General features: G+C 42.7%; 1 protein-coding gene across 1 annotated transcript in view; it reads right to left on the bottom strand.

Annotated features, from left to right (window-relative positions):
* MTF2 (metal response element binding transcription factor 2) overlaps nt 1-26,945 on the bottom strand; it is a gene marked incomplete in the record, with an annotated part of 1,616,286 nt that overhangs the window by 1,272,175 nt on the left and 317,166 nt on the right. Inside the window, 1 exon segment of the mRNA XM_044085679.1 lies at nt 18,086-18,234. Within this exon segment, the coding sequence (XP_043941614.1) occupies nt 18,086-18,234 (149 nt within the window).

The following is a 26,945-nucleotide window of genomic DNA, read 5'->3' as shown; positions in this document are numbered from 1 at the left end:
AAGTACAGTTGTGTGCCTACCATAAATGTACATGTGCGAGTGTATTCACTGTTGCAGTCATTACACTTGGGTTATCCTGCTGGCAGGCTACCCACAGTCGGCCTGAATTCCAAAGTCCTGGTCCGGCATCAGTTGCTGTCGCCTCTTCCCTGACGTCAGTGCGCCAGGGGTATAAAAGATGCAGCCGATGCCATTTTCTTCTATTTTTCTTGCCCCAGATGTTAGGTGCCCCCAAAAGGGTAGGCTGTAAAAATTATGATCATAAAAAAGCATGCACATAACCTTCGTCTACAAGGAAATACACCACATAGGTACAGTTAAGTCCCAGCAAAGAAAAAGGGGGATGGTGGGAGGGTAACTTGGACTGCAACAATGAATACACTCGAACATCTACATTTATGGTAGGTACACAACTGTACTATGTTCATCGTGTTTCACTGTTGCAGTCATTACACTTGGGTTGAATCCCAAAGCTGAGGTTGGGCGGCTGGGCCTAAATAGAGTTTGGAGTGGCTATGAGGCCCTGCAGAACTGCAGTGGCAAAGCCTGCTATGGATTTAGAGTAGAGAGGTAAATGGTAGTGCTTTGTAAAAGTGTTCACTGAAGTCCAGGTTGCAGCCTCCAAAATATCCTTGGTTGGTACTCCTCCGAGGAAGGCTGCTGAAGTGGCTGCTCCTCTGGTAGAATGTGGCCTAATGCCCTTGGGCACCGATTTGCCATGTTGTGAACAGCAGAAACGAATGCAGTGGCCTATCCATTTTGAAATAATCTGCTTTGAAATGGCTTCCTTGGGAACCTGCAGCATATGCCATTAAGAGCTGCTCAGTCTTTCTTGTCCAAGTAAAAGCGTAGCTGTCTGTGTATGTCCAAAGTATGCAGAAGTCTTTCCCCCTTATTCTGTGGGTTTGGATAAAAGGTACGCAAATGTATGGTTTGGTTAAGAACCACGCTGGACACTACCTTAGGCATAAATGTCGGGTTTGTCCTTCGAGAAACCCTGTCCTGATGGAAAATAATAAAAGGTTCCACAGCCATTAGTGTCTGTAACTCTGAGACTCTTCTTGCTGAAGTTATTGCTAGGATAAGAGCGGTTTTCCATAACAAGTATTTTATCTCTGCTGTATTGGCAGGCTCAAAAGGATGCAGTGTGAGTTTTTCTAAGACAAAACTGAGGTCCCATGTAGGTATTGGAGCTCTCCTTGGTCTTATGTTTTTGGCCCCTCTGAGAAACTGTCTTAGCAGTGGATGAGAAAAAATAGGTGGGTCCGTATTGCAATGAGCTGAAATGGCAGAGGCATGGATCTTAATTGATGAGAAGGGTAGGCCTTTGTCCAGCATCTCAGTTAGGTATTGCAAAATCTGAAGAATATTTGGTTCAATTGGTTCCAAGCGCAGAATCTCTTCCATTTTTCTGCATAAGATTTTCTGGTGCTGGGCCTCCAAAATAACATCCATAACTGCTTTAGAGAGAGGTGTGTTCTGAATAATTACATTATCCACCATGCAAGCCAGATTTAGGGTTCTGAGTTGGCTGTGCAGGATGTGATTGTTCTTTGGGTCAGCAAACTAATGGGTATAGTATTCTCATCCTAAGGGGTGGTGAAAGCCACACACACACTGGCTAGGCTTATAAATGCCCTAGGGCAGATAGCCTAGTATGAACCTATGAACCTATGAAATGAGGTATTAGAGGCAATGTCCATGCTGGGCCTTGAGACAAGCTCTTTAGGATTGGGTACCAGTGCTGGCGTGGCCAGTCTGGGGCAATCAGTATCATTTTTGGCTTCTCTTGTCTGACCTCTAGGAGTACCTTGGAGAGGAGAGACAGAGGGAAGGCATATACTGCAAGGGCTTTCCAGCTGAATGAAAGGGCGTCCACTTTTCATGCCTGCTTGTGATAAGTCCGAGTGCAGAATCTCTGTAGCTGGCAGTTGTGTGGAGAAGCGAATGGATCTATGTCTGGGCATCCCCATTTCCCTGTTATGTTGAAGATTTGTGGGTCCAGTTTCCACTCGTGAGGATCCATGAGGTTTCTGCTTAGTTCATCTGCCAAAGTATTTGCCTTTCCTGGCAGGAATTGTGCTTGCAGATGTACTTGATAAGTCAATGCTGTGTTCCACAAAGTCAAGGCTTGCCTGCAGAGGGGGGTAGGAATGTGTGCCCCCTTGCTTGTACCACATGACTGTAGTATTGTCCGTCTTTATCAGTAGTTGTCCTGGGTGAAGTAGGTCCTTGAAGGCTGTCAGGGCGTTTTGTACAGCTTGCATCTCTTGATTGATTGATATGAAGATGCATTTGGTTTGTGGGCCATGTGCCCTGAACACATTTTCCTGACATGTATGCCCCCACAGGCATAATGTGATGCATCTGTTAATGTCTGCCTGGCAGTGGGTAAGGTGAATGGCTGTCCCTTGTTGTGGTGACAGGCCTGTGCCCACCACTGAAATTCCTGTTGCATGCAGGGAATGAGAGTAATTACTGTTTCCAGGCTGCAGCAATGTTGAAACCAAACACTTTTTAGATACCATTGTAGTTTCCTCATATGCAATCTTGCATATGGAATTAGTAGAATGCAGGATGCCATGTAGCCCAGAGCCTGCAGAATTTTTCTTGCAGATAACTGGGTCTTTGTTGCCAAGTCTTTGAAGTAAGAAGTCAGATGCCTTTGTTTGTCTGGCGTGAGATAAGCCATCTGGGCAGTTGTATTTAAGCTTGCACTCAGGAATATTATCTCTTGAGAAGGTACTAGCTTTGATTTCTTTTCGTTTACTGTGTACCCTAGGCAAATTAGTAATCTTTTTACAAACGCCAGATGCTGTAGTAGAATATCTTTTTCCTTTGCTTGAATAAGGCAGTCGTCCAAGTAGGGGTATATCTGAATTCCTCTTTGCCTGCAAAATGCAATTACTGGTGCCAGGCATTTTGTGAAGACCCTGGGTGCAGTAGATAAGCCAAAGGGCAGTGCAGAGACTTGGTAGTGCAGTGAGCCAGCTATGAATCTGAGGTATCTTCTGCAAGATTGTCTGATTGGGACATGCAGGTATGCCTCTGAGGTCCAAAGTTACAAGCCAAGCCTTCTTGTCCAGCAAGGGCAGAAGCTGCTGTAGAGTCAACATTTTGAATTTTGGGACGTCCAGAAAAGTATTTAGAATAGACAGGTCCAGAATTGGTCTCCAAGCTTTGTCCTTTCTTGGTACTAAGAAAAGTCTTGAGTAAAATCCTTGTCCCTGCTCTTGTTGCGGCACTGGCTGAATAGCCCCCATGTCCATGAGAGATGAAACTTGTTTTTGTGCCTCTTGCCATTGATTGCATGGCAGGTCTGGCATGCCTTTTACCTTTGGAAGGGTGTGAAAGTTGAACCTGTAACCCCGAGAAACTATATTTAAGACACATTTGTCCTGGGTGATCTTGTGCCAGTTTTGTGAAAAAAGTTCTAGCTTTCCCCCTAAGGGTGCTGCCAAAAAATAAGCGCTTGGCATTGGCAGAGGAAAGTCATTGGGACCGTTTTCTATAAGGCTGTGATTTGTCTTCTCCGCTTTTGGAGGTAGAAGCACCCCATTGTTTGGGCCTGTATGAGCCCTGGGGCTGTTGCCTGCCTCTAGGGCGTCTGAATCTGCATCTTTGTGGTCTGTCGGACACTGGAAAGGACCACTTCTTAGAGGGCCAGTTCCTGCTAAATCTGGGTGGCTGTTCCTGTAAGAAATCCTTTACTGTCTGCATAGATTTAGCTTTATCCTCCATTTTCTTTAACACCTCCTCTGCCTTAACACCAAAGTATCATGCTGTAATGGAGCATCCAATAATTTTGCCTTAACATGATCAGGCAGATTCTGTTCCTTTAACCAAGCATGCCTTCTAACAACAGAACCTGCAACAGCGGCCCTGCACGAGGCCTCCAGTGAATCCATAGCCACATTGCAAAGTATGTTTTCTCACTTGTTCAGCTGCATGCAATAAATCCTGCAAATCCTTGTTCTCAGAACATTCAGAATTTGTCAACATTTTTTTGTTTTAACAAAGACATTAAGTATTGCTAATATTTGAGCATATGAAACTGACAATTTAAAGCCCTGACAGCCAAGGTAGCAGAAGTGTAAACTTTTTCCCCCATCTGTCCAAAGCCCTAGAATCTCTGTCTGAGGGGACAGGGTTTTTGGCAGAAGCAGCCTTGACCCCTTTGGGACCCTGTGAGATGGTTTCTGGGACAGCAGCAGGGTTTTTGTAAAGAAATTTATGGGAATCTGGGACCCTGTAGTATCTGTCTGGCTTAACAGGGGCAGGAGGTAGAGAGTCTGGAGACAGGCCGGACTCTGAAAAAACATCATCTACTATGTCTAGAATAGGGGGAATTGCAAGAGTTCTGTGCTGAGGAAGTAAAAGGAAGTCTCTAAGTATTTTCTTAGAATCGAAATAATCCTGGCTCTCTCAATGGAAATGCTCCCTCATGGTATGCAGGGTTTCCACAAAAGAATAGTCCTCAGGAGGAGAAGCTGAAGGAATAGAATCTTCAGCATCAGAATCCTCATAGGGAGGAACAGAATATCCCTGATCAGAAGAGGAATCAGAGGAAATGGAAACCTGATCAGAGGAATCGTATTCAGTGCCTTGCCTAGGCCTCTTATCAGGAGGGGGATTGGAACCCTCTGATCAAAGTAATTAGGTCTTCGGCCATTTTGAGCATCTGTTTCTTAGGCATAGAAGCCTGTCCTGGAGAATGCTGTACTGGTTTCCTTGTCTTGAAAACTGTTTTAGACTTTGTCCTGGATGCTGAAGTAGGATTTATATAAAGTTTTGTAGGTCTGAAGACATCCTCAGAAGCCGATACCTGCTCAGCGGCTCCGGACCCATCTGAGGGATTAATTTCCTAAGGGCCAATACCTTGAGTATCCAGAGCCCTAGCTGTCTCCACGTGGGAGTCGGAGGCGGCCTGTGGCTCTGAGGTAGCAGGAGTCAGGGGCTGCGAAAGCGCCTCACTGACCACTGGCAAACCAGCGACTGGCCTAGAAGAGGCTTCGTCGTCGGTTTTGGACCTCGGTTGCTTGTCCTAGTCTTTATCCTTGCGTTTTTTATGAATTCCGGTAGGTTGTTCAGACGGCATTATGTAGTTAAACCTTCTGCCAAAATAATGAAAAGCAAAATCGTACCGACGCTTAATAGTGCGTTGGTTAAATCTAGCACAAAACCTACAACTAGCAACGTCGTGGTCTGGGCCTAGGCAAGGAATACAGTAAGAGTGGAAATCCTTAAGAGATATTTGCTTCCCACAAGAAATACAATTGCTAACTTTTTCTGACATTGGTCTGGAGAAAGAAAAAAGTTTCCCCAACGGGGTACTTAGCTTTATTGAAGACTTCGGATCTGAAATTCAATTTCAAAGATCTCAGGAGTCGGCCGACCAGCACTTGCAAACTGCTTTTGCTTCGGGCACCGCATGGCAAGAAAGACTGAATTAAATGGCGTCGGCTGCATCTTTTATACCCCTGGTGCACTGACTTCAGGGAAGAGGCGACAGCAACCAATGCCGGACCAGGACTTTGGAATTCAGGCCAACTGTGGGTAGCCTGCCAGCAGGATAACCCAAGTGTAATGACTGCAACAGTGAAACACTATGAACATCCTGTAATCTGCAAGGATGAAAGAGCATAAGTTTGGTCTTAGAAGGATTTAGAACCAGTTGCGATTCAGACAGACTGCTGTATAGTAGAAGCAGGCAGATTTCAGGAAGCTGCAGCACAGATAAGGGTAATCGACCAGTGTAGTACCTCACAGGATGCGTAGTAGCAAATCCAGCCCCAAACACGACGCATGAATATTCATTTGCGGATGGTAGGAGATGTCATTAATATTGAGTACCTGTAGAAACACAAGAAGCTATGCTTATAAAATTATTAAAAGACCATTACAGACTTACAGAACCTGTATCAAAACAAGGAATGCCACCATCCAAAGGTCTCCAAACTAAAAAACAAAACTTTATCAGCAAAAAGCAGTAGAAGGAGACCACCACGATGTAATACAAAAATATAAAAGTGTTTTATTGGTAAAAAACAAGCACTTTCACGTGCATCCAACACGCTTCCTCAGGTTTTAACACTAATAGTCAGAAAGGGTTGTATATATACTTGTTCATCTAATTAATAAGCAGATTAAGCAAGCTACTAGATTCAATTAGGATAATACAATCAATCAAATGCTAAGCATATTACAAACCAAGTCCAAAGCAATTCATTCAGCTCACTGAAACACATATTATGTATCATCTTTAAAGATATTCAGAAAACATTAATTTAAATAAGAAAAAATAACTATTAAAAATATATTAAAAATACAAATGAATAAATACTGAAACTAAAACTAAAACAAAATGGTAACATGTGGTATGTCCGTAGACAAATAAACCATTAGCTCTAAATGAGAGCAAATTAACATAAAAAACTTATATCAATATAAATACTATTATATTATAATTAATTATGTGCTATTAAAACAGGTTTAATACTAATGTGTTGATTAAGACCTGGTTCAAGGTGAGCTCTCATCTTCAAAATCCAGTTTAGTTCAACCATCTCCAGATAATTCATTTTGTCACCCCCCCATTTATTTATGCCTACAACCTGTAGAACTCGGAACTTAAAGGCATGACCTGGATGTACATCCACATGCTTAGCTAAAGCATTGCTTAAATTCTTTTTCCTTATATCTTAAGTATGATTGTATATTCGATCTCTCAATCTTCTTGATGTCATACCTACGTAAAAAGCTGTGCATTCTACACACGTGGCTAAATATATTAAGTTTACATTTTCACAAGTAGCATAAAAACTGGGAGCGAAGGTGTAATCAATCTGGGGGTGGGTTAACTGGTGATCACTGGCTATAAATTTACACATACTACATCTATTACACGGGAAAGTGCCATATTCTAGGGCTCATCTATTTATGGTGTTAGTTAATAGGTTGGTTTTATCAATACATAAGAGTCTTTTCAGATTTTTACTGTTTCTATATCTAAATTTAGGAACTTCTCCTACTAACTGGCAACATTTATAATCTGTAAGTAGTATATTCCAGTTTTTCCTAATGATATTTGTGATATATCTGATATCACTGGTGTATCTAGTTGTAAAAACCAACCTAGTTGAATTGTAGTTGGCCCTAGTTTTATGACTGTTCCTAGGGTACTTACTGTTTTTAAAACCTTCTTTATCTAATATCAAATGTTTAGCATCCTGTATCAAGGAGGCTGTGTAACCTCTTTCCTGAAATAGCTTTTCCATAAGGTCTAACTGTAAATTCCTATCAGCATCACTTCTACATAATCTAACAGTTCTCATAAATTGACTTTTCACAATATTAGAAAACACAAAACGTGGATGCATACTATTATAATGTAGTAAAGAGTTCTTCCAACATGGTTTCCTGTATAAATTAGTTGAAATCAAGCCATCTAGACTTCTAGAGATAGTGATGTCTAGAAAATCTATCTTCACTGGAGATGCTTCCATAGTAAACTTTAAAAAGTGGGTAGTAGACTAAATAAAAAAACAAATCTTTCAAAGAGTCCAAACTTCCATCCCATATGATTAGTATATCATCCACAAAGCGTCTGTACAGCAGAGCATGTTTAAAGAGTTCACTGCCAAACAAGTATGTACTCTCCCCCAATGATACAAAACCAAATTTGCGTAAGAGTTTGCACATGGGGTGCCCATAGCGACACCCCAGACCTGCGCATAGATAGCATCACGATACATAAATGGATTATAAGTACCAAATCCAAAAGCGTACAGGTAACTAATTGTGAATCACTATCTAATCCTCCCATTTTAAGTAATAGTTCTCTAACTGCTTCTAATCCATAATCATTTGGAATCACTGTGAATAGGTTCCTAATATCTAGAGAGGCCAAAATAACAGAAGAGGGAAGCTTATCTTTCTCCATTAGATTCCCTAAATCATCCACTAGTTGATACGTATACTTTAATATAGTTGGGATGCTCCTAGCTATAGGTCCCAGAATTGACTCCAAGTAATGGGAAATATTTTCAGTTACCCATCCCGCTCCTGACACTATAGGTCGAATAGGAGGAGGAAAAATGTCTTTATGTATCTTAGGGAGGCCTTTAATTAGTGGAACTAAGGGAAACTTCACTAATAGATATTCATAAAACTCTTTAGTTACCTGTCTACACATCAAAAGATCATAAAGAGTATTATGAACATTTCTCACTACTTCAACAAGGGCATCATGCTCAAACGGTATGTGTTATCATTCAACATATTTGCCATCATCTTATCATACATACAAGAATCCAATAGCACAATGCCCCCCCTTTATCAGCTGGTTGAATGATTATACTATTATCACTGGAAAAATCATGAAGTGAATGCCATTCGTTCACATCTAGGTTGTAGTACAAGTTCTTACAAGAAATATCTGAAAAATACTTGTAAAAGTCCCGCTCACATACTTGAACAAAGCATTCTATATTAGATGGGAAAACAGGTGTAAAAGTACTTTTATGCTTAAAACGGTTCACTAGAGCTGTCCCATTTACATCTTTAAACAATAGCTTTAGAGATAAGTTTCGTGCAAAAAGTCGTAGGTCAGTCAAAACCTCAGCGAGGTTACTGCTTTGTGCAGATATAAACAAAAGACCTCTATTTAATAGGGTCACTTCACCAGAGCTCAATGTATGGCTCGATAAATTAAATATAAGCTTATTCAGTTCCTGTTTCTTCTCCTTACCTCCACGGTCTCGCCTGAAAATTTCCTTTTTCACCTTCCCCAACTGCTGGACCTCGCTTGTGGCTTAATACAATATTGTATTGGAAGCGACAAAAAAAATTGGCATCTTTCCCTGGTGCCATTTTCAGTCTGGCACCATTTCTGTTGAAAGAAAGTTGCTCCCCTAGGGCTTGTTGGTTGAGCGGTGGAGTTTCCGTTACTGATAAAGCGTCACTTATATCTCCGCCTAGTGACGTAGTTTCCGTGCTAGTAATATTCAAATCTTGTGTCGCTTCTCTTACAGAATTTAAAGGAGGCATTTCAAAAATCTGGGGTTCGCCATCAGCCTTATGGTGATTGTCTGGCAAATGTTCATTGACTTGGAAACTGGCTTTCGGCCATACAAAAACCTGGCCACATAAAAAATCCCTATAATCTCTTTGCAAATTTTTCGAGTTTATCTGTTGTAGTTTATCGCTGTAGGTCATAACGTGTGCATACATAGTGTCTATTTTCTTTTCATAGATTTCACCCTTATACCGATTACATAGGTCTCTTTGTAGAGACTCTATTAAGTTCTTTTTCAATGGGCAAAAAATAGTCTATGAGTAGTTTTATATATTGATTGCTCAGGTCCAGGTTGAGTTGTTGCCATTTCTTCAACAACTCGGGGTGGCTGTCCCCATACGTAGGCATACATAAAACTCTCATGCCTCGTGGCACTATGTGGAAATGCAGACATGCTTCCATATGTCTCCTTTGCCAGATTAATCTATGGAGTTTATATAGATCGTTTTCAAGTACTCGTAGGTTATCATAAAACACTTACAGAACCTGAGTAACTCCAACAACACTCTGAATTAAGAAATTCATCAACCATTTGCTATAAAAAACTGCAACAAGACTGTTTATGTAGACAGAATACCATTACATTTTAACTGCTGAAAATGTTTCCCAAAGAGGGTAGCAGCACTGTTGCACAGCACTTCATTGCTGAACTGGTCAGCTGGCCTTAAACCATCTACATCTGCACAGAAGCGGGGGGGGGGGGTGCAGCTTCCCCACAAAGTGGTGCAGGAGGGCTTGCCCCCCTGAAAAAGGAGAAAAAGTAATAATTTCTACGAGGATTGAGTTTTTTGTATGTATGAATATTTAGCAATTTACATGACATGCGAATTAGCATGCTTGTCAGTCTTCCTCGACATCCCCACCCATTTGACGTGCCAATCACTGACGGCACGCCCAAAGCTGCACAGAACTAAGTGCGAGGTACTACACTAGGAGATTACCCAGATAAGAGTTTATCATCAGCATATTGAACAAGAGAGGCTAAAGGTGCAGATGTATTGAGTCTGTCAGTGAAAACACTAAAAACTAGAGGGCCTAAAATAGAGCCTTGAGGAACACCAGAATTACTAGGCAGCAGGGACGAGAGTTCCTGTTGCCATTTAACAGCTTGCTGTTGGCTAAACAAATAACTATGAAACCATGCTAGAGCAGAGGAACCAAGACTAAATGCGGCAAGTACATTGAGAAGTTTATAATGAGAAACCGTGTCAAAGGCTTTAGAAAGATCTAAGACGACAGTAGACACAAACTTACCTTTATTTCTGTATTTATTTATTATGTTGGTAAAGCCGAAAATAGCAATAATGGTGTTATGGGTAGGGACAAAACCCATGTTGAGTATCGTTTAAGGGGTTATTAGTAAGAATGTAGTTTAAAGCTTAATTTTAATGAGAAAGGGGGTAGAATCGATATGGGTCTGTAGTTAAAGTACAGTTGTGTACTCTTACCACAAAAGTAGATGTTTGAGTGTATTCACTGTTGCAGTCATCGCACTTGAGTTATCTGCCTGCAGGTAGCCCTCAGTCGGCCCGAATACCATAGTCTTGGGATTTCTGCATCGGATGCTGTCGCCTCTTCCATGAAGTCAGGTCGTCAGGGGTATAAAACATGCAGCCGATGTCATTACATCAGTTTTTCTTGCCCCAGATGTCAGGAGCCCACAAAATAGGAAGCTATTAAATGGTGTGGAACACCTCCAGTAAAAAGTAAATACCCTTGCCATAAAAGATGGACATAAAGAGGATAGTTAGAAAGGATAGAGAAAGCCAGGGGGCTGGAGGGAGGGGAAACAATAACATCTACATTTAAGGTAAGTGTACACAACTGCACTATGCTCTTCGTGTTTCACTGTTGCAGTCATCACACTCGGGTTGATTCCCAAAGCTGAGAAAGGGTGGAGGCAGTCAAGAAGTGTTAGGGCTGGCTAGCAGGCCTTGTAAGACTGCTGTAGTAAATCCAGTTCTGGATTCAGAAATAAATAGCTAAGTGGTAATGCTTGGTGAAGGTGTGTACAGAACTCCAGGTTGCAGCTTCCAGGATGTCTCTGGTAGGAACTCCCCTGAGAAATGCTGTAGAGGTTGAAGTAGCTCTAGTGGAATGAGTTCTGAACCCCAGAGGGATAGGCTTTCCTAGGTGCTTGTAGCAGAAATGGAAGCAGTGTGCTAGTCATTTGGAAATGGTTTGCTAAGAAATGGCCTTGCCCTCTGCCCCTGTAGCAAAGCTGACTAGCAGCTGGTTAGATTTTCTGAAAGGCTTACTCCTGTCAAGGTAGAACCTGAGCGGTCTGTGCACGTCCAAGGAGTGCAGGATACTTTCCCCTTTATTCTGAGGATTAGGGAAAAATGTTGGCAAATGGATGGACTGGTTTAAAGCCACACTGGATACCACATTGGGCATAGAGGAAGGGTTAGACCGGAGGGAAACCCTGTCAGCATGGAAAATAATGACGGGCTCCACCGCCATTAGTGCCTGTAACTCAGAGACTCTTCTTGCTGAAGTAATAGCTAGAAGTAAGGCTGTTTTCCAAGAGAGGAATTTTAACTCAGCTGAAGCAGCAGGTTCAAAAGGGGGGAGTGCGAGCTTCTTCAGTACAAAGTTAAGGTCCCAAGCCAAGTTGTGAGCTCTCCTAGTGGGCCTTAAATTGTTAGCTCCTCACTGTTTGATGAGAGGGTGAGAAAAGAGTGGAGGCTCAGTATTTTAATAAGCTGAGATGGCAGAGGCATGAATCTTAATAGATGAGAAGGATAGGCCTCTGTGGAGCAGCTCTGCCAGGTAATCAAGGATTTGAGGTAAGATGGGCACAGCTGTGTCCTTTCCTTGAGACGGACTCCAAGAATATCTTTTCCACTTTTCAGCATAGGATTTCCTAGTACTAGGCCTTCTGGCCTCAAGGATGACATCCAGCACCTGTTTGCTGAGGGATGCTGGTGGTGTATTCAGGGGATAAGCCAGGCTGCAAGGTTTAGGGTTTGCAGCTGTGGATGCAAAATCTGTCCCTCCTGCTGAGACAGCAGGGAAGGTGTTGAATGTAGGTGCCAGGGTGGCAATGCTGTCAGACTTCATTGAAATGGGTACCAGTGCTGGCATGGCCAGTCTGGTGCAATAAGGATTGCCCTTTGCCTGTCCTGTTTGATCTTGAGTAGTACTTTTGAGAGGAAGGGCAGAAAAGGAAAGGCATAAATTGAGAGTTTTTTCCCATGTAAAGGATAGGGCTTCCCTCTTCCAGGCTCTGCTGTGAGGGTTCCTGGTGCAAAATTTGCTCAATTGGTGGTTTGGGGGGGGGGCAAAAAGGTCCACCTCCAGTGTTCCCCACCTCTGGGTTAGATGTTTGAACGAGGTGGGTTCCAGTTTCCACTCGTGAGGGTCCAGTAGATTTCTGCTTAAGTAGTCTGTCAGTGAATGTTGTTTGCCTGGCAGGAACTGAGCTTGTAGGTGCACTTGGATGCTCAAGGCTGTGTTCCACAGAGCCATGGCTAACCTGCAGAGTGGGCAAGAATGAGTTCCACCCCAACTCCTGGAAGGGTTTGGTATTTGAAGACGGTCAGAGCATTATGTACAGCTAGCATCTCTTTTTGATTGATATGCAGGGGAATTTGTTCTAGGCTCCATTTGCCTTGAATGCATTTGCCTGCCATGTGAGTCCCCCATGAACAGTCTGATGAGTCTGTTGTCAGAGTTAGGGCAGTGAGGGATTGAGTGAAATTAAGTCCCTTGTTGTGGTTGCATGCTTCTGCCCACCAAAGGAATTCTGCCTTTTAGTCAAGGTATGATAGGAATCATGGTTTCCAGGTCCTGAGAATGTTGACACCAGAGACTTTGAGTACCACTGAAGTTTCCTCATATGCAGTCTTGCATATGGAATTAGCAGAATGCACGAGGCCATGAACCCTAGGGACTTGCAGTATTTTCCTTGCAGATATAGCTGTTTTTTGTTGATCATTAGTTTGAAATAGTTTGTCAAACGGACCTGCTTTTCTGGAGTAAGGAATGCCATCTGTGAAGTTGTGTTCAAGCTTGCTCCCAGGAATACAATCTATTGGCCGGGCACCAGCTGCGATTTCTTTTCGTTGATTATGTAGCCCAGTGAAGTTACAAGTCCTTTTACAAATGCCAGGTGCTGAAGTAGCAATTCCTGTATGCCTGAATCACGCAATTGTCCAAGTATGGGTAGATTTGAATATTTATCTGCCTGCAGTATGCAACGGCTAGAGCCAGGCATTTTGTGAATACTCTGGCAACAGTAGAGAAGCCAAAGGGAAGTGCAGAGAACTGATAGTGTATAGAGCCCTGCTCTGAAACATAGATATTTCCTGCAGGACTCCCTTATGGGGATGTGCAGATAAGCTTCTTTTAAGTCTAGGGTGACTAACCAGGCATCCTTGGCTAGTATAAGAAGCTGTTGCAGTGTACGCATTTTGAATTTTGGGACCACCAGAAAGGTGTTGAGAATTGATAGATCCAAGATAGGGCACCAAGAGCTCTCTTATCTGGGCACCAGGAACAGTCTGCAGTAGAAACCCTGTCCCCTTTGTTCTAATGGAACAGGATGAATAACCCTGATATGGAGAAGGGAAAGTACTTGCTTTTGAGCCTCTGCCCATTAGTTGGAGGAAGGTCTGGCAACCCGCTTGGTGTTGGCATTGAGTGTAAGTAGAATCTGTATCCCTGGGATACAATGTTTAGAACCTATCGGTCCTGAGTAATGGACATCCAGTTTTTTGCATGAAGGGTGAGTTTTCCTCCTAGAGGCGCAAGTACTTGGGCATGGCTGGGAAAGATAATTGGAAAGTCATTGTGAACTTTTTCCATATGGGGGTGGCTTACCATGCCCTGGTTTTGAGGTGGAAACACTCCATTGTTTAGATCTCTGCATACCGAGACTGTAGTCTTGGTGGTCTGTTTCCCCTGGGTTTGGGCTGTGAAGGCCTGAGAGGGACTGGAAAGGACCGGTTTTTGAATGTCAATGCCTACTGAATCTAGGTGGCTGTACCTGCAAGAAATCTTTGACTGTTAGCATAGATTTAGCTTTTTCTTCCATGATTTTAAAAACAACTTCTGCTTTTGTGATAAACAAGCACTCCTAATTTAATGGAGCTAGTAATTTTGCTTTGACATGGTCAGGCAAGACTTGTTCCTTTAGCCAAGCATGTCTTCTCAGTACAGACCCAGTGACAGCAGCCCTGCAAGATGCTTCTAAGGCATCAAACCCACACTGCAAAGTATGTTTACTAACTTGGTTTGCAGAATGCATCAACTCTTGTATATCTATTTTCTGCACAATCTGGAAGTAACACCATTTTTCGTTTAATTAGTTCCATAATATGTTGCTGGCACTTCAACATGTTAAACTGGCAATTCAACCCCCTGATGGCAAGAGTTGCAGAGGTATAGACCTTCTTACCCCATCTGACTAACGCTCTAGAATCCCTGTCTGAAGGTGTAGGGTTTTTGGCTGTAGTAGCCTTAATGCCTTTAGGTCCCTGGGAAATGGTCTCTGGATCCGCAGTAGGATTCTTAGAGAGAAATTTGAGAGAGTCAGGTAATCTGTAGTACCGGTCAAGTTTTCTAGGAGCTGGTGGTAAGGTGTCAGGAGTAAGACTGGACTCAAAGAAGACATCTACAACATCCAGGACAGTGGGTATAGCTAGAGGCCTGTGCTGAGGTAAACTTAAAAATTCCTGAGTCTCTTTTTGGCTAGTCCTGGCATTCCCAGCGGAAATGCTCTTACGGTATGCAAGATTTCACCAAAAGAAAAATCCTCTGGAGAGAAGGCAGAGGGAATGGATTCCTCTGCATCTGAATCCTCATAGGTAGATAAAGGTATGTCCTGGTTATCAGAAGGGTCAGAGTAATTGGACTCTTGGTATGTAGAATCAGAAGGAAATTCAATCCTTTGCCTTTTGGCAGGGGAAGGATGACTTCTCTTAGAGTAATAAGGTCTTCAGCCATTTTAGGCATTTGTTTCTGTGGCATGGGAGCTTGAACATGCACTTTGGACTTTGGTTTTCTAGGTGTAGTGCGAACTCTGGGCCTGAGAAACTCGTAGTTTTAGTCGGAAATGAAGTTGTTGGTTTAATATGAATATCAGTAGATCAGAATACACCCTCAGAAGCCAGTGCCTGCACAGCGGCTCCGGACCCATCCAAGGTAGAGGCATCCACAGGTTCCCTCGCGGCATAACGGACTCCGAATGGGTCTCAACAGAAGCCTGCGAATCTGAAGAAATGGGCATCAGGGGCTGCAAAAGCACCTCAATGAGTACCGGCAGATTGGTGACTAGCTTAACGGAAGCGTCATCAGCAGTTTTTGACCTATGCGGTCTGTCTCTGTGTCTGTGCTTTTTCTGAAGATCCAAAACCATTTCGGAATACGGAGAACGAGAGCGAAAGAATTTAGCTACAAAAATAGCCCAACAACAAATGGTTAAGGCATTAAACAAGGCACAAAACCAACAGCGAGGGGCATCGTGGTCTGGGCCTAAACAGGTGACGCAGTAAGAACGAAAAGCTCTGAGGTATTTGCTTTCCACAAGCAAGACAACTGTTAAGTTTTTTCTGACATCGGTTAGAGGAAGAAAAAAAGAATCCCCAGTGGGGTACTTCGCTTTAGAAGACTTCAGGTCTGAAACTCGAAAAAAAACCCGAAAATTTCAGGTAGTGGCCGACCAGCACTTGCGAACTGCTTCGGGCTCCTTCTCGGCAAAAGACTGATGTAATGGCGTCAGCTGCATGTTTTATACCCCTGACGACCTGACATCACGGAAGAGGTGACAGCATCAGACGCAGAAATCCCAAGACTCTGGTATTCAGGTCGACTGAGGGCTACCTGCAGGCAAATAACTCAAGTATGATGACTGCAACAGTGAAACACTAAGAACATCTCAGTTGAGTTCCCTCTTTTTTTGCAGAGGAGTAACATAAGATACCTTCCAGATGGAAGGAACATAGTGTATTAGAATGGAGCTTTTAATCAGAATTGCAATGGGATAAGTAATAGCAGGAGCAGCAAATGTTAGGAAACATGTGGGTAGATTATCAGATGCAAGAGATGTGGGTTTAAGTTTGGAGAGAAGCTTATAGTGAGTTTCAATAAATTTTAAGGAAAAGAGGTTGCTACCATTGCCAGCTAAAGTGGGGATAGTAGGTGGAGTACAGAATTAGTGATAGCCTGAACACAGTTGAAGAAAGTGTTTAATTCTGTAGCAGTGCCATCAAAAATAAAGGATTTTGAGGGGATAGGAGTGGAAGCATTTTCCAGGATAAAGCAGCTTTTTTTTTTTTTTTTTTTTTTTTTTTTTTACAGATGACCAGAATTTCTTGGGATTGTTATAGTGATGTTGCTGAATGGAAGTAAAGTATTGGGGGGGTGGATTGCTAATTCTGTCTGGGAGACACCCTGACTGAAGGCTGGAGAAGGTCTGTTTGTGAGGATCGAGTCCAAAATTCCTACTAGTGGATTTATCTAGTCTATTAACTGTCTGTATAACCGGAGAAAAGCCATGTAAGTTAATGAAGTCTGAAGGAATATCAGCATTAAAAGCGAGACAGTCAGTACTGAGGTCTCCCATAAAGATAGCTTCTTGAGAGAAATTCAGGGAAGTCCAGTGTATGAACTCTTCAATAGTATTTAGGTGAGAACCCGGGGGAAATGTAAATGGCAATCATTAGATGCTTGTAGGAGTTCATTTCCAATTTAGTAAACAGTTCGGCATTAGCAAAAGGAAGATTGTTTGCCTCAATTACGGTAAATTTAACATTTTGTTTAAACATTATAGCTACATCTCCCCCATCTTGTTCTTTGTCACACCTGTATATACTGTAGCCAGGAGAAATAATGTCATTGCTTTTAATCTCTGGCCTTAAACAAGTTTTGTTAAGTACAGTGATAAAAGGGTTGTAATGGTTTATAAAGGAATAAAGACCCTTGACCTTGTTGACAACGCTTCTTAGGTTCATAGTAAGTAATAGTATGTCAGAATTTTTACGGATAGTTGGAATACTGTAGGTAGGAAGAGGAATGGATGGGATTGTTTGCTGATGTGCAGGTATGGGACCAGGACTGGGGTACATGTCTCCACATGAAAAAATGTAAGTTTTGAACTTGTCGATTTTTTTCCAGGTCTTCTGCATTTCATTATTCCTGGCATACAGGCAGTGCACATTCTAACCAGTTACTGAAATTTATCCATAAACACAAGTCTACTGGCCTTCTCTGCTGAGTTCCTGTTTTCACACTGGGAGAGCTAGAAACAAACTGTTACTCAACGTGCAGCCACCTTTGAAGTCCATCCTTCAAACTTCTTTGATAACGTTTTAAAAGGCTCAACTGCCTTTTTTAATACTTCCAATCCTTCCTTATCTGTTATACATAGCTCCTTAACTTATGACTCCTCCTCAGACTCGAACAATGCCTCCATTGACTATTAGTATTCAATACAGCGACATCTACTTCTCAGACCTCCATTCTTTCTGGTCACTAGCTTCCTGCTTTTCTGGGCCGCCTTCGTGCCTGGAAAGGAAGATAGAATGAGCTACAAGGATGAGCTACAATGAAGAGAGTCCCTGTATGCAAATGTTCCCAGACGCCCCTGCCACATTTCCCCTTGTAAAACAAATACTACCTTAGGTCTCCCCTGAAAAGAGGCTACTAGTCTAGTGCAAAAAGAGAAATAACCAATACTGCACTGTGTACTTTTGAGAAGCTTTTATCCCCATTGTGCCTCTGCTGAAAATTGGTCCATGCTCAGGATTTCTCAGTAAACAAATAAGGTATCAGCAACCTCTGCAGTTTGTATCTATATTAGAAATGTAATGAAACACTTTTTTAAATAATCTTTTTAGCAATCTAGGCTTCAAAACAGTAAGACCACAAAAATACATACTGTGGGCAGTTGTACTAAAAGCATCCTTCTGTGGCGACAGTTTACAACTGGCATCATTTCTCAACTATGAGCTACAGTTTTCATCAGTGTTTTGTAATAAAAGCAATAAAATTTATGTCAATACTTACTCGCCAGGACCTCCACAGTAACAGTAACACTGCTGAGCATTGGTTTTATGGCCTATATCCCACTCAAGCTCTTCTAAATTATAAGGCAATGTCTGCTTCATGACTTGAAGTGCTTTGGCATTCGGTCCTTTCTTAAGAGCTCCACCTCGCTATTAAAACATGTACAACAATTATTATTTACAGCAAATTTATTCATAATCATATAAAGACTTTCAAATTAAACAGTTACTACCTGAATTATGAAATGAAAAATACAGTAAACATTTATATGGCATGAGTCCACACAACAGAAAAATGCAAAACTATGCTGTACAAAGCCTATCTTAACCAAATATGCTTCACCAACATTAAACCAACCTATTTTCAGTATGGCTCTCAACATCCAGGTATGGTTGTGACACTGAACCAATCTGCAAACTAGTTAAAATACAGTTTTCTGTGAAATAATGATTAAGTAACAAGTGTCTTGTGGCTCTAAATAGGCATTTGGATCACTTCTTTATATATTACAGCAGCAGAAAAAATGTTATATTCTCATCTTTATGATGTGTCTGTTGTCTGTTTTTGTCCTTCCTCAACCTTTGGGTTTCAGAGCAGACTTCGGCCACTTCTCAGACTTAGGATCTGTAGCTCAAGCTCCTCCTCTTACCCACAACCCTCTCCAAAGACCCAGATTATCTCAGATTGAGTTTGCCACTTGATAACAACATGCAGAAAGGAAACAACTCTATAAATATCTGGAAACGTGACAGGAAAGGTATCTGGAGCAAAGACAGAGAAAGACCAAAAAGGGGAATATCTCCAGGCCATATTAGGAGACCATAAGAAAACTTCTTCCTGTGGAAGGGGGGGAAGAGAAATAAGGGAGTGGACGTTGAGGAAGGATGAAAACAAACAGATGCATTGTTACAGTGAGTACCTAACCTTTGTACTTGAGGATAGTTTTTCATCTGTTCCTCAACCTTTCGGACAAAGCCCCTTGCTAGTATCAAGCCAGGGTGATCTCACAGAAGGAAGGTCCAAAGTATACAGAACTAAATGCTGCCCTGTTTCTGAAAAGTATATCCAACTAGTAACAAAGTGAAGATATCTCCTGGATCGTCTATTTTTACATGATAGCATACATCTTGCAAATCTACTACGCACATCCAATTATTCTTCCTCAAAAGAGGGAAATGGACTGAACCATGTCCATTTAGAACATGACCTGCTTGCCAAACTGGTTTAAGTGGCTTAGGTCCAATACTGACCTGAGGTCTTTGGCATCAAAAATAATCTTGAAAAAGCTCAAAATCTTCATTGGTCTGGTGGGACCTCTTGGATGACCCTCTTTCTTAGCAGCTGTTCTATCACTGAGGCTACTTCCATCCTCTGTAGATAGTATGTCAGGAATTTTTTGTGGGTGAATGGGTGGTGAAGGAGGAAAGGCAATGTAACAGCCTCTGGCAATTATTTTCTGCACCCTGATATCTTTGGTGATAGACATCCAAACTGCCGGGTGCAGAAAAAAGCACTCCTGACTGCCTCCTCAGTGTAGTAGTCAGGCAACCTTTCAGGGGAGCTGAAAAGGATTCTCGGTAAAGGGGCCTCTGAAGCCATGGTTTGAAGAACTCCCTTGCCATATGGGTGCAGTCTAGGCATTAGAGTTCACCCCCCTCTGCCATGGAGAGATCTATCACCACAGGAGTCCTGAGAGACTCCTTGTGATTTCCAAATCCACATCTCTCCAACCCATTTCTGGTTTCTTGAGAAAATCTTTTGAGGAGTAGAAAAAAGTACGCCTACAGCAGTTAAGGTCTTCCCATCCTGTTCACTCCTGGAGAGCATCTCTAACTTTGGGTCCAAATAAAGTAGATGCATCACAGGGAACACTGATAAAAATTCTAGACCCAGTGCTAGCAGTTGGTGTGGGGGAACCAATGGGGAAGGAAGCCTTATCTCCAGTCATGCAGACCACTCTTTCCACTGCCTCAAATGCATAAGCCAATAGCGAGCTCAGGTCCACTCCAATAGGAGCCAAAGCTGCCTGTCCAAGACCTCCCCATGACACTGTCTTGATGTAAAAGACAGAGCTGGGCTATATAATGCTTAAGCCCCAAGGGGAAAGGAGGGCACCATCAAAATTGGAGTCAAACCCTTCACCCAGGATCTGGCACCAAAGCAACGGCTCACAGACACCTGCTCCAACAAAGTCTCTGCCAGATGTTTCAGAGAAGGTGTTGGAATCAACATAAGCCAAGCTTTCAGATCCAACCCAGACAATCCCAGGATTCTCAGATCTGGTACCTCCAAAGCAGAGGGACGGGTTGGAGTAGGAGCGAGTAAAGGTGTTTGGGCTTATCTGAAGTTCACAGGTACTCTGAGAGATTGAGATGGAAGTACTCCCAACGGAATTTGAGTCTAAAGAAATTTTCTTGTCGACCTGCCCACATCTGCTTTGGATAGGCTCCTGGTAGACTTGAAGGATGACAATGCGTTTAGCATCCTGCAGAAAAGGTAGTGTAGCCTGGACGAGATCAGCTCTGGAGAGAACTAAGGGTGTCAAAGGGATGGCGACTTATGAGTCAAAGTTTGCAAATATGAAAGTGAATGGATCAGAGGTCCTAGAAATTTTCGCTGGAGGAACCCAAGCTGGAGCCAAGTAAGGATAACTGATAGGGGAGTGTTTTCTCAACTCCCCTGGCTTACCTTTGGCCTTCTCTCTTTTCTCCTTGCTGTTTCTCCATCAGTTTCTGAGCAGAGGGGGAAGCAGAAAAAGCAACAGAATCTTAAAAACTAATTTCTTCCAGCACTCATCCAAGGCTCTATTGGTTGAAATAACTAGATGCATGTCCCAAGACAGTGTACACAAACACACACACACACACACACACACACACACACACACACACACACACACACACACACACACACAGTGAGCATCTGAGTTAGGTATCTTATGTCCACAACAGGAAAATTTTTGAAACCAGTAGAGGTATATCAGACATCCTACAAAACAACTAGAAATGGCAAGGAAAAAGCACCTAGAAACACGAAGAAAAATATCTAGTAAAATAGAAATATCAGTAATGGTAAGGACAAACTCACAAAAAGGGAAAGGAAATACTAACAATTATAGCAAGACTGCTAGAATAAAAAATGTGTAGAAGGGAAAAAGGCATGACACCTGAAAGGTACAGTAATGTAAACCTAAAAATACTAATACAGGAATCAAAATGCTAAGATATACCCATTTTGGCTGAAGTTAGACTGAGGTTAGCTCCAAAACCCAAAGGGTGAGGAATGGACAAAAAAGACATCATATACCAACTCAATAAGCAACATCTTCAATTAAACACTATGACCCAACATACATTTTACTTTAAAAGATACTTACACAGCAGTCCATCAAATTACTCAAGTTATTTCAACTAGACAGTGCTGAAATAACCAAAAAGGGATTGTTTGGGAACTTGGCATAATGGTTAAGGCTTTTTCCTTACAGATACAAGATGCAGGGTTTAATTCTCACATGGAGTAACTTGCTAGGCTTAAAATTACCCACAAGGGCAGTTAGCCTTGTAGTAACTGATGAACCTATTAGTTATGCTGTTAATTGCACCCACTTTAAATTACTTAAACTGATTAAAACTGGTGTGAAAAAAAAAGAGAAACCCTCTACAACTGTGGACCAATGAACAACATGAAGTTCATAGTTGCTTGCAAATGTGATACATGCAGTTCACATTTGCAAACAACTTTTAAGTCACTTTATTAAAAGCAAGTTATGCAAATTAACTCACATGATTCCCATCCAACTTATGGACCTCTTACCATACCACTGTCCATTTCCATCCCTCTTACAAAGTATGATGGACAAGCGATATTTTTACCCTACACATACAAGCACCTTGTATTGGAGACAACTTATTTTAGTCTACTCATCCCTCACATTTGTTGCACACATGAATAAATTATTTTGTGTTTGAAAAAGCACCACCATTTCTGTTGATTAATACTCATCACCTCCCCAGAGCAATCTACATGCCTACTGCCTATTCTTGTTTTCGTATTGCATATGTTTTAGTACTATTATGTCCATCATCATCTCAGCCAGGAGCTGGTCCAAAATCAGAACATCTCCACGATTACATGGCAAACACAAAACCTTCCTATTAGTTTGAAGTGACAAGCATTGACCCCAGATTTGCAAGCCAGATACTCCTGACATTGCTTTATATTCTCTCACTCTGTCTAATCAATAAAAAAAGGGTCTGTTGCCATGGATATGAACTTTCCCACTATCTTCATTACCAGCTTGGTGGATATGGGCATCATCAAATGATGCAGAAATTGACTCATGTTTACTGACAACCAGTTAATTCCTAAACTGATATGGTATGTGTGAGATGTGTTTACACAATGTCTCTAAAGGCAAAGCTCTCATACAAAAGTACTCCTGATGTCAATAAGGTTCTTAGTACACACACCGCATACAACACACACACACAGACACGTATGCTGAGGCACTTAAATGTAACGTTCCCAAACCCCAAATACTTCCTAGACTACGTGCACATAAATACCCTCAGCAGCCCCGCATACGCTCTTTCAAAACACCACACACACATCAACACACACAGTTACATCTCAAGGAGCCTCTACTTCTAAGCCCATAAGGCAAATCACAACACAATCCAACATTCTAATCATCAGAGACATCACTGAGACACACTGATGTCCCTCTCACCAAGCTGAGTAAGAAGGAAGTCACAGTCAGTTGCTTATCAGGGGTTAAGTTCCACTACATTATGCATGCACTCACGTAATTGGGCCACAAGCACCAGTATGACTTGGTCATAGTCCATGTGGGGTGTAAATGACCTGTGACACACCTCCCTAGACTATATGAAGAGAGAAATCATGGAGCTCTCGGAATGTGTGTCCCAAAGCTGGTATGAACCTAACATTGAGCAGCATTTTACCTTCCCCAAGGATGATGCCACAATGCAAACAAAGGATGACAGACTTTATGTACCTAATCAGGCATATCCAACAATTCGAATGTCCACAGAGGTTCCTTACTAAAAGAATACAGGGCATAAGTATCATATCCTATACAAACTGCTTCAAGGTCCTATCCCTGTATTCTGTCTTCTACAGGCTAAGGGGATATCTACACCTGGCATACAAGCCATTGTTAGCCCCCATTCTGATGGACCTGCACATCTGTAAAACAAACATGGACCTCCTGCATATCTGCAAAACAAACAGAACCAGAATTACCAGTTCTAAAGACTTAAACCTTGCCTGTGATAGGACCTGTTGGAGAGAAAAGTATGCATCACATATGACCCCATCTCTGAAATGGGCTCCGTATCAATGTGTAGCAGAGTCCCTCCCTAACTCAATTCAAATACAACTTGGACAGCTGGATGGGGAACAAGTAATTCATCCCTGATTGGGTACCTATGTCTCTAATGGATACAGGCAGCCTGTAAATAGTTAATCGCCCAGACCCCTCCTTACACTTATCAAGAGTACCAGAACTTGCCAGATATTTGGTAAACATGGCTAGTCTTAAAAAGGCCCTTGCAGGCATTAGCCCAGTAAACAGCAATGACCCTAATCTTCATATGATTTTGTGAAGCCCCCCACCCCACCCCATCACACACAATTTTGAAGCTACACAGAACATGAGAAACCAGACTACTTAACTAATACTCTGGTGGCACCAGTAATTTATCAAAAAGACATGCGTTACATCGCTAATTTTCAGAGGCAAAAATAAATACAGAGCTAAGTTCTCTTGCAATAATTTATTAAAATTTAATTTTATACTCTCACTGGTATAATATGCTTATATTTTGCTTCATTTTTTGCCACAGATCTTTATACTTGTGTTTCAGTGTAGTAGCCATAGTATCCCATTATATTACTGGAAGACAGAGGATTAATGTACTATTCCATATGCACTTTTTGCTAATTAAGTACACATTTTCCTCTATATTCACTTTGTTTACAAGGGCTTTTAAACCTTTTTTTTTTTTATGCATTAAGATTACAGGGCACAGGCCTACCACATGTGCAATCGCTCACTCCTTTTCTCTATATGCACCTATGGGCAATTTGGAGAAAACAGTTGTGTAATATCTTACCATAACAGTGGATGTCCTTCACGTCACTGCTGCAGTATTCTTTACTTAAGGAACACCTACCAAGGAAAGCTCATTGTCCAGTCAGTATACAAAGTCTTTAGTTCTTATAGGCATCATGAATCACACACATGCTCACCGTATGAAGTGCAAGGCATAAGGTTGATGCATGAATACACAGTCAAAGTACAGTTGTGTACACTTATCATAAATGTAGATGTTCGAGTGTATTCATTGTTGCAATCATCACCTGTGGGCTATCCCTGCTGTGGTAGCCCTCAGCTGGCATGAATACCAGAGTCAATGTTTTTTGCGTCCGCTGCAGTTGCCTGTAGTCTGACGCAAGTCTAAAGCAAGGCAGCTGACATCATTACATCTGTTCTTCTTGCCCTAACCCATCAGAAGCACAAGGAAATGAGGAAAAGTGGTCCTGGTAGCCAAAAGCCACAGTGGGAAGCTTATGTCCCCCTAGGGGAAGATGCTATATGAGGGATGGAGGTAAGGAAACCAGGACTGCAAAAGTGAATACACTCAAACATCTACATTTATGGTAATTGTACACAACTGTACTATGTTCTTCGTATTTCACTGTTGCAGTTATCACCTGTGGGAGGATTCCCAAAGCTGAAGAGAGGGGAGGATGGAAAGATTAGAGTCCTAGGTATGGGTAAGCAGGCCCTGCAGCACTGCAGAGGCAAACCGTGTCCTAGACTTAGAAAAAAGAAGTAGGTGGTAATGCTTTGTAAAGGAATGGACAGAGGTCCAGGTGGCAGCTTCCAAGATTGTCCCTGGTGGGGACTCCCCTGAGGAAGGCTGTGGAAGTGGAGGCTGCTCTAGTGAAATGGGTACTGATAGACTTAGTGGGGGGAGGTTCCCATGTAATTTGTAGCAAAAATGGATACAGTGTGATATCCATTTGGAAATGGGCTTCCCCTTTGCCCCAGGGGCAAAGCTGACAAGGAGGTGGTCTGTTTTTCTGAAAGGTTTAGTGAGATCCAGATAGTATCGGAGTTGTCTGTTCATATCTAGTCAGTGTAAAATCCTTTCCCCCTTGTTCTGAGGGCTGGGAAAGAAGGTGGGTAGGTGTATGGCCTGGTTGAGGGTCACATCAGATACCATCTTGGGCATAAAGGAGGGGTTAGTCCTCAGGTAGGATGCATGGAAAATGATGAAGGGCTCAACAGCCATGAAAGCCTGAAGCTCTGATACCCTTCTGGCTTGGGTGATATCTAGTAGGAAGGCAGTCTTCCAGGACAGGTACCTCAATTCTGTAGAATAGCAGGTTCGAAAGGAGGTAAAGTTAGCTTTTTTTAGAACATAATTCAGGTCCCGGGTTGGCATGGGTGGCCTTCTGAGAGGTCTGATATTAGAAGCCCCCCTGAGGAATTGCTTAATCAAGGGATGAGAAAAGAGGGGTGGGTCTGAACTGAAACGGGCAGAAATGGCTGAGGCATGGATTTTAATAGAGGAGAAAGAGGCCACTGCTGAGCAACTCGGCTAGGTAATCCAAGATAAGGGGGATGGAAGGATGGGAGGTACTGGCCCCTTTGGCTCCAGGAGCAGAATCTTTTCCATTTTCCTGCGTATAATTTTCTGGTGCTGCACCTTCTGGCCCCTGTGATGATGTCTAGGACCTGTATATGCTTAACAGAGACTCCTTGTTAGCTTTTATGGTATAAGCCATGCTGAAAGATTGAGAGTAAGCCTGGGTGCAGTATCTTCCCCCTCTCCTGGGTAAAGAGATCTGAGATCAGGGGAAGCTGTTTGGGGGGCTGTAGGGTCAGGCTGCGCAGTAAGGGGTACCCAATGCTGTCTAGGCCAATCTAGAGCAATGAGGATGGCCTTTGGTCTCTCCTCCCTTATTCTGATCAGTACCTTGGGAATAAGGGGCAGAGGAGGGAAGGCGCACACAAAGAGGGAGTTCTAGGGGAAGGTCAAGGCATCCACCTTCCAAGCTAGGAGGTGATACTCCCTGGTACAGAACTTTTGCAGCTGGTGGTTGAGGAGCGAGGCAAAGAGATCCACTTCCGGAGTCCCCCACTCCTGAGTGATTCGCTGAAATATTTCCCTGTGGAACTGCCATTTGTGGGGGTCCAGTAAGTTTCTGCTTAGTAAGTCTGCCAGGGTGTTGTTTACCCCTGATAGGTATTGGGCAATTAGGTACAGACCCATGGACGTGGCTGTAAGCCAGAGGCTCATGGCTAACATGCACAGGGGGTAAGATTGCGCCCCCCCCCCGTTTGTTGATATACCACATTACTGTGGTGGTGTCTGCTTTTATAAGAACCACCCCTAGCCTAAGATGGGGTTTGAAAGATGTCAGAGCCTTTTGTACTGCCATCATTTCTTTCTGAATGATGTGCAAGTGAAGTTGCTTGGCATCTCAAAGACCTTGGGTGCACCTGCCTGCTAGGTGAGCGCCCCAAGCAATGTCTGAGGCGTCGGTGGTAAGGGAAGACCCTTGTCCCTGGTACAGGCCTCTGCCCACCAGAGAAACGCTGCCTTTACACATGGGATCAGAGTGTGAGAGGTCTCTAGGGACAGAGTGTTGGCACCAAAGGTTCTTTAGATAGCACTGAAGTTTCCTCATGTGAAGCCTGGCCAGAGGAATGAGAAACATGCAAGATGCCATGTATCCCAGGGATTTGCAGGAACTTCCTTGCAGTGAATTGACTTCTGGAAGCCAGCTGGGTAAAGCAGAGAGGCAGGAAGCTCTGCTTTTCTGG

Source organism: Protopterus annectens, chromosome 10.part0, assembly GCF_019279795.1.
Source record: "Protopterus annectens isolate FY-2018-M chromosome 10.part0, PAN1.0, whole genome shotgun sequence".
NCBI lineage: Eukaryota > Metazoa > Chordata > Ceratodontiformes > Protopteridae > Protopterus > Protopterus annectens.
The sequence above is the reverse complement of the archived record's forward strand: the minus strand, read 5'-3'. Positions and strand labels throughout refer to the sequence as shown.